The sequence below is a fragment of the Hyaena hyaena genome, unplaced genomic scaffold, assembly GCF_003009895.1.
Source record: "Hyaena hyaena isolate Hyena2069 unplaced genomic scaffold, ASM300989v1 scaffold_520, whole genome shotgun sequence".
NCBI lineage: Eukaryota > Metazoa > Chordata > Mammalia > Carnivora > Hyaenidae > Hyaena > Hyaena hyaena.
In genome coordinates this window covers 1,068,155-1,076,763 of record NW_024081152.1, presented here as the reverse complement: position 1 = coordinate 1,076,763, position 8,609 = coordinate 1,068,155, and the positions used below count along the sequence as shown (strand labels likewise).

Sequence of the window (8,609 nt, the reverse complement as noted above, 5' to 3'; positions counted from 1 at the left end):
TTTTTGCTCTTGATTCCCTTGCCTTTGGGGATGTGTCAAGTAAGAAGTTGCTGCGGTGGAGGTCAAGGAGTTTGTTTCCTGCTTTCTCCTCTAGGGTGTTGATAGTTTCCTGTCTCACGTTCAGGTCCTTTATCCATTTTGAGTTAATTTTTGTGCATGGTGTGAGAAAATGATCTAGTTTCATTCTTCTGCATGTTGCTGAAGGAGACCCTAGGTTTAATCAATAAAGCCTAAACTCATTGGTCTTTGATACCTAAAGACCCTGATCTTTTGCAAATCAGTTTCTGGACTTTTTTTTCCCTAAAATGACCTGAGCTATTCTGATCCCTTCCAGTTCTAACTATCATTTTCAGAATGGTTAAGAGAACTGAAATGATACTCTTATGCCTTTTCTGTCTTTATTATCACATATTACTTTGTATATGACACACTGAGCCTAGAAAGTAAAATTTCTGGAAGAAACTTTACTATAGCTACAAAATGGGGTATTAAAGGTCAATTGGGGTTTTTGAGTAGATGGAACTGAGAAATGCATCTTACCTTCTTAGAATTGTTCCCTCTTTTACATAAGACTGCGTTTGAATATCAAAGGAGACATCAAAGGTTGTTTCATTATTTCACCCTCTTCACAATGCCTTTCATTATTTAAGATTTAGATGAGGCACTTTATGGGTTCAAGGAGAGTGCATTAAAGAAGAACTTAAAGACATATAAGTTTCTTTTTGTTGTTTTTGTTAATCTTATAATCTTTTCAAATGTGAGGTCTGTTTTTGTTACTTTGGTCAATTGAAAAACAAACAAACAAACCTTTTTCCTTGTGTTCCAAATGGAAGCAGATTCCTGAATTCCTGTTTTAAAAAGCTCTGAATTTAAAGAAAAACAATTATTCATGGCATATGACTCTTTATTAATCTCCTTTATTACCTTGAAAGAACAATAGAAATTAAATTAGTATGACTGGTGTTCTAGAAGGAATTTTATATATAGCTCATGGGGGGGAATTTTTTCTTCTACCCTTCTAGCTTCTTTGGCTGATCTAATAATTAAATTGACATAAAATAGATTAACAGGAGAAAACAAATTTGATACCCAAAGTCAAGTCAGGCAGTCCAGGCCTACTTGCCTTCCTGAGCTAAAGAATGGGATAGGGGCCTGGAGCTTTGAAGGGGAGGAGGGTAATTCACAAGACAATAGGAAGAGTTGATGTTTGGTAATTACATATTTGCTCTACATATTTGCTCTGTGGTACAGATAGGTCATTCAGATAAAAGTTACCTCTAGTATAGCTTTCTTTCTGAGAAAGGCTTCCTCTCTAAATTCTTTTAGATAGTAGGTAAGGGAGAGATTAAAGTTCTTCTGGAGTCTGCTGGGTCTTGATTGCCTTCAGTTTAAAATAATCCACATGCCAAAGTGGCATATTTTAGGGTCATGTATTCTGCTCTCCTTCAAGCTTTTTATAATTTATCGGTATAATGTTAAAAAAAAAGTTACAACTCTTTGTATCTGAGATGTCTGCCACAGGAGCTGGTATTAAGGCAAAAATAACAGATTTTTATAGATCCCTAGAAGGGCTGGAAAGTATAATATAACATTTTATTTAGACCAACAGTATTTAAGGCTAAGGGAAATAGTGCCGTCCACGTGATTTTCCTCCTCCAGCTTGCTGTCTGTATCCCAAACTGAGCATTCATTTTCCACCCTGGTCTAGCACTGGAGGATAAGGAACACACACACAGTGGCTTAAAATAATGAGCACTTATTTAACACTCAGGATTATGGTGGGTGGTCTAGGGTGGCTGGTTGTCCTGATCTCAGCTGGGACCTCACTGGGTGATGACTGAGAAGCTGTGGAGGTGAACTTCAGGAAGTCCCATTTCGCTCTGAATATTTGAACGCAATCAACTGAGAAGGTAGATGTTAGTAGAAAATTTGATGTCTGAAAAATAGAAAATACGGGGTGTAGGGGACCAAAGGTTAGGGAATTTACTTTGGATAATCTTGGTCTTTTGCTTTTATTTGCCTAAAATCAGAAATTGTTAAAAATGGAGAGTTTCAGGGGCGCCTGGGTGGCTTAGTCAGTTAAGAGTCCGACTTTTGCTTAGGTCATGATCTTGCGGTTTGTGGGTTCGAGCCCCGCGTCGGGCTCTGTGCTGACTGCCAGCTCAGAGCCTGGAGCCTGTTTCAGTCTGTGACTCCCTCTCTCTCTGACCCTCCCCTGCTCGCGCTGTCTCTCTCTCTCTCTCCTAGAAATAAATAAAACATTTAAAAAAAAATGGAGGGTTTGATAATGCCAACACCTCAAACTGATGTTAAAATATTTTTTCATGTGCAACTGCAGATTATGAAGGGTCTACTCAAGTGTGAGGATCCATCAACTAACAGTTGCTGCATCCTAATCCCTTGGCATTTCTTTTTAAAAATTTCAGTAGGGTTCTCTCTCTTTTTCTTTAGTTGTCATTTATGATGTCATCAGCTGGCAAGATCATCCAAAGAACACAGTGTTTTAGACCAAAACCATTTTAAGTCCAACTCTTACTGATAAAAGAAGAAAACAAAGCTCCTTGTGGACTTGTTAGAAGTCATATAACCAATGAATTGGAAGCAGAGGAGTAGAACCATTGGTTCCCATTCTAGAGGGTTCCTCAGTGGTTTGGCTTTGTTGTTGGAATGTTCTCTGGGTCACAGGGAAAAGAGTGGAGACTGACTGAAATTGAACATTATCAGTGGTGGCATTTGCATAGTGCCTTTTGTTTATAAGGCGCTTACAGACACTTTAGCTTGTGATTGAAATGAATAGCTGAGAGAATCCAATAGAATAGCTAAGCATTACTTTTTGGTTTCTGGTCTCTTCCTCTGTAAAAAAACCAATTATAATATTTTTCCTTGTGAAATATGTTATAAGCAGTAAATAACAATTGAATCACTTAGATTTGTGTCTGGCATATATTATATGGAATTTTTATGACATTTGTTAATAATAATATTGTAATTATTTGCTGTTGCTGTTTGATTCTACTTTACAGACCATACATATGTCATAGACTAATGGGGAGAATTCCACTATCTAGTTTTATTGTGAATTGGGGAGGAGGAAGGGATACAGAGATTTCCGCTCGTGGAGTACTTCTGTGTAATGAGCTTAGGAATCTCAGCCTCTGACCTAGTGTTTAGTAAAAAAGGGCATATATTATTTTGGCTTATTTTCTCTTTTACTATTGGACAAAAACTAGAAATAGAAATCTTGAAAGAGGTCATTTTTCAACCACTGCTGTATATGTCCTTCTGAGCTTTGGGATGCTACATCTTAAGAGCAAATGATTTGATGTCTGAAAGAACTTAATCTCTTGAGGAAATGGAATTTATCATGGAGGAAAAATTTCTAAACAATGGGACGCTTTATAAATATTACTCCCTGAAATAACCATCATAATGAGCTTTCAGTGAAACAAAATGCAGAATTTAGGAATTAAGTTTAACACTGAAAAAAAATCCTAAACCCTGTGGTTTGTTGTTTTATAGAGAGGAAGCCATTTCTAACTTTTTCCACTGTGCTAAAATAAAGTAAACCAGCAACAGAGAGAACCTGAGAAATGAAGCTTCCAAAAACAGAGCAACCCAAGAAACACTTTTTCTTTCAGATGCGTTGAAGTTGCAGGCCTCCCCAGCACCTTTTCCTTCCCACATTGCTATTCCCTCCCTGCTTCTGTTTATCTTCCATCCTATAAAGGAATTGGAGAGATATCCAGGGTTGATCTTTGTTGAGTCATCCTGAAAATGATACTAATAGTGGAGGCAGAGCTGAGACAAGACACTTAGCAGTGCTTTAACCTTTTCGGAATCATTCATCCAGTTGACACTAAAGATCAAAGCCAAGGATTTTGCTTCAGAGAATACGCAGATGCAAACATACACAAATCTTGTGTACAGATTCAGGAGGCAGTGGACTCCCTTAAGCCTATTTTTGGGACATTAGTGATACACCTGTGTTGTGAGAGCAGACAGTATCCCTGGCCTTCCTCCTTGCAAGGTTTAAGTGCAGTGCTTGGGGATGGAGCCAGTCCAGATTTTGCTAAAAGCTGACTCTAGTGTTTTTTTTGGGGGGCTCACCTCATTTTCTCCACTCATTAAAAACTTGAAAGGTCAGACCCACAGCTGTTTATGAACCAGGAAGAGGAAAAGGGAAGCAAGAAGAGAGGACCTGCTTCTGAGTGACATTATAGTGCTTCCTTACAGTGCCATTTGGACATATTTAACTGTTACAAAGTGGAGGAACCATATATGTTTTATAAGCAGTTGTCAAGATGGACACTTTTTTGTAATAGTAACCCACTCAGGCTTTACAAAGGGATCTCTCTCCAATAGAATATTCCCTTTGTGTAAAAGGACCTCATTCAAGTGCCAATTTTAAGAGATTCTAGGAAGAAATACTTTGAAGAGAAATTGGATTGAGTAGAGTAAAAGAAAAAAATGAAAAATGGGGAAAGTAAGGATGAGGTAGGAACTGCTTGCTGGATTACATAATTTGATTTGACTTGCTTCCTTCACTTTGTAGATTAAAATACAGAAATTAGCATGTAGGTGAACATGCCTTGCTTTAGGATTTTGCTTGGGATTTGTTAATAGCTTTCTCTTGCATCTCTTTCATTGTCTTTATTCAAGCCAGCCAATCATGTGCCTTATAGGTGGAAATATGGAGCTCCCACTCTGTACAAGTGAGTGAGCTATGGCGGACACAGGGTCCTTATAAGTTCCTGTCCCTTTAGGAGCTGACATTCTTATAACCTAGTTTGGTTCCAGAGGCCATAGGCAGGTGAGAAAATTGTGCACTGTTTATTGGTGAGCTCTGATCCCACCACTGATGCTGACTACCGGTGTTACCTTCGGTGAATTTCTTAACCTTGGGCAACCTTGGCAGCCTTTCTTTTTTTAGGGGTGAGATATTTTGTAGGTTGAAAACAGAGTGCCTCTCAAATTAAGTAGCTTAACTCTTAATTTGTTTAAGATCATCCCTTTGTCCAATGTAACCATATAGTTTCCAGAATGCCTGGGTTATTGGGTAGATGGGGTAGTAATATTCATAGCTAACAGTGCTAGATCTTGCTCCATTTATTCTTTCTTTTTTGCCCACAGCTTTTCTATAGAGTAGATACTACTATTATCCTCCTTTTTATAAGTGAGAAAAACAGATGTGCAAAGAAGTTAAGAAACTTGCTCCAGGCCTTATAGACACTAAGCAGCCTGGGGATTGAAATCCAAGTGGCCTGGCTCCAGGAGCCTTGCTCTTAGCTATGATGCTTTCTAGCCTTTCCTCAAGCTACGGCCTATTCACATTGAATGGAGAACATTATGTGTGATGGCCTCTAACACTTATTTAATTTTTTTTTCTTTTCTCTTTCAGATACCTAACAGCAAGGAGCAATAGAAATTTCCTGCTTACCATGAGGCCATTCTTAAAAAGGGCCACTTTGGTCATAAGTTATGTAAGTATAGATATGCTTCTAAAATCTCTCATAAGGGGTATTTTATTTTAATTTGGCTCAGAGACATGATCCAGATTATTTAATAGAATCAGCAATACATTCTAACAACATGATCTTAGGATCAGAGAGTTTACATGCCATAAATGTTACGAGGCCTTGGAAGGTGTGTCTGAAAGCCTTTTGGGAATATGGGAACTCAAAGACAGAAAGGATGAACTATAGTAATTTACGTGTCCTTTTCAAGGTGCTGCTCCTGAGTTGTCTCAGCAGCACAAAGCTGGTCGTATCAGTTATCTGGTGTTGCGCAACAAACCACCCCAAACCTAGTGGCTTAAAACAGTAACCACATATATTTACCCTGAATACTTTAGCTTGGACAGCATGTAGCTGGATGATTCTAATGCTCATCATGAGTTTTGACTAGGGTTGCACAAGCAGGTTCCTGTAGCTGTCAGCTGGTATCTGTGGTATCTCCTTCTCTAGCGTCTCTCCCTGTGGCCTCTCACTAGCAGTGTAGCCAGGACTTTTTTTTTTTTTTTTTTTTTTACAGTATGTCAACTGGGTTCTAAAAGAATGAGCCCAAAGTTGCAGGACCTCTCAAGGGTTAGGCCCAGAACTGATGTAGTGTGCCTTCTACAACATTCTCTTTGTCAATGCAAGTCATAAGACCAACTCAGATTTAAGAGGAGTGGCAGTTGACTTCATTCTTGATGAGAAGAGGAGAATGCACGTGCTAAGAGGACAGCAATCTTTAGTGGCCATCTCTGGGGACAGTCACATTAATCATTTTCTTACATTCTTGGACTTAGAATTTAAGATTAGGAGACCAGTCTGTTATGCTATTGCTGTCTCCCATAAATTTCTGTCAACATTTATGATAAATTTTGATAGGAAACTTATGAAAAGTCTTTGAATTGTAATGTCACCAGTTAATGTGATTTTTTTTTTCTTGACGCTAAAGCATGTTCACAGAAGAAGAGTATGGAAAAATTCGATGAGGGTGGAGAGCCTTGACTGGACAGTCTGAACAAAAGGGGCAAAACATTTCTCTAAAGTGTTCCCCAGTATCTGTGCCCAGAGCTAGGTTGATTCATCACTGGTTTCAGAAGTGATTTATTTTCTTAGAATTGTATGGGAATGCAAGTAATTTGACATCATTGGTGTGATGAAAATTATAAATTATTAATCCATTTGTTCTTTTAAAAATTTATTATCAAAGCCCTTTCTACTATTTATCTTCCTACTCTTGTTTAATTATCACAGCTTTTTTCCTCTTCATAGTATTTTAGGTAATTTATATTCTTTCAGGATACTTGTCCTGTTACAGTTATAGTTGATATTTTCCATTATAAAGTCTGTAAGAATTTAACTTGTTTGAGCAGGACATTGTGAGTGTTGAGACCATTTTTCATTGCTGCCGAGGCATTGTTTACTGTTGATAGGCTTTTGGCTGACACCATACACTTATTTTTAGGATTTTGGATTTGACGTTATTTATATAAAAGATATTTATAAAAGAAGTCAGTGGTATTCATGGGGGAAAAATCCAGCCTTAACTACCTCCAAAATTAATCCTTTAGCTTTTTTATTCAAGCAAAGGTTTTCCTCTGACTTTAATAAAAACAATGTAATTGGTCCTATTGAAATAAGAAGCATCTAGAAGGCCTGTTTGGGCAAACTCCCTTATAAACAAAACTCCTCCCCACAGAAATGTCTCTCCTTCTGGCTTTCTTATTCACCTTGGCAATGGGATAGCAACCATTTAGTGATAGAATTCCAGCGGGTGACCCCAAAGCTGTGCCCTGGGATTTGTTGAAATAACCCTTCATGAATATTCTCCTTCAAGGCACTGGAGGGTTGGAGCACTTCAAATGTGTTTATTCAAAACCCAGCAGTCTTCCTTATTGTATTTTAAATTAACTTTCATGAGGCTATTTAAATGGTTAAGAAAGCAGTTGGACAAGACATGAGTTGAACTCCTGGATCTTGCAGTTTACTAACTGTGGGATTCTGGGTAAATTACCTGGAAGCCTCAGCTTTCTCTTCTCTCTCTAGGGTTGCTGTGAGGCCGCAGGGAGTCTTTAGCTCAGGGGATAGCAGCTGGTAAATGCTTGATCCTGACAGCTGTAATTAAGAATTTGCTTGCCTCTCCCTCAACACCTTCACTGTTTATACCCTTCTCTTTACCCAGCTGTTTCCATCTTGCCTACTCATCTTGAATGTTAGAATGTTATAGAAATGCCCACTCTGAAACAAAATATTTGTAAAGCATCTGGAAGTGTCCTCCAGAAAGGTGGGGCTTATGCCCAATGAGCAATGGCTTTCTTACCAAATCTTCTTTTCTTCGAAGGTGATTGTCATTTTGTACTTCCGTCTCTGGATAATGGGAGGATCTATGCCCCTCTTTTCAGAGCAGGATAATCCAGCTTCGTTTTCGCCTTACATTCTTACAAGGTCGGTAAACATAATTTTTTTTTAACTTAACATGGTACTTAATAGATTGTTTTAAATAATATTAAATGATAGTTTGCTTTTGCATTTTAAGGAAAGAAGGGTTGTATTCCGTCCAGGGTGAGGGGAAAAAAAGAAACTACTATTTATACATTTGGAATTCATTTCAGTGGGTGGGATGGTTTTGCCAGGCTTATTGCTATAGGTCCCATATTGGTCTGTATTTGCTTCTTTAACAAGTATTTTATTGAGCTCGTATAATCAATAGAAAATGTCTACTGAGTGGTCCATATGGGAAATGTTACAGAACAATGCACAGAGAAGCCTATAGAAGTTGACTGAGCATTAAAATTATTTGTAGGAGTGCCTGGGTGGCTCAGTTGGTTAAGCATCCGACTTTGGCTCAAGTCATGATATCACGGTTCGTGGGTTCGAGCCCCACATCAGGCTCTGTGCTGACAGCTCAGAGCCTGGAGACTGCTTCAGATTCTGTGTCTCCCTCTCTCTCTCTCGGATCCTCCCCTGATCACGCTGTCACTCTATCTCAGAAATAAATAAATAAAACATTAAAAAAATTAAAAAATAAAAAATAAAACTGTAGAATCAGTGGAGAAGTTGAAAGTGAAAAACAGAAATGAACGATTTTTGCTAAGATACTGCTAATTCTATGACACTGTT

At 38.2% G+C, this 8,609-nt stretch overlaps 1 protein-coding gene across 2 annotated transcripts in view; it reads left to right on the top strand.

Moving 5' to 3' along the window:
- The window catches only part of TMTC1 (transmembrane O-mannosyltransferase targeting cadherins 1), a 272,886-nt gene that overhangs the window by 116,218 nt on the left and 148,059 nt on the right, over positions 1-8,609 (top strand). For both annotated transcript variants that reach the window (XM_039255271.1, XM_039255272.1), the window contains exons 6-7: positions 5,399-5,480; positions 7,831-7,934. In XM_039255271.1, coding sequence (XP_039111202.1) covers positions 5,399-5,480; positions 7,831-7,934 — 186 coding nt within the window. The remainder of the gene's footprint in view (positions 1-5,398; positions 5,481-7,830; positions 7,935-8,609) is intronic.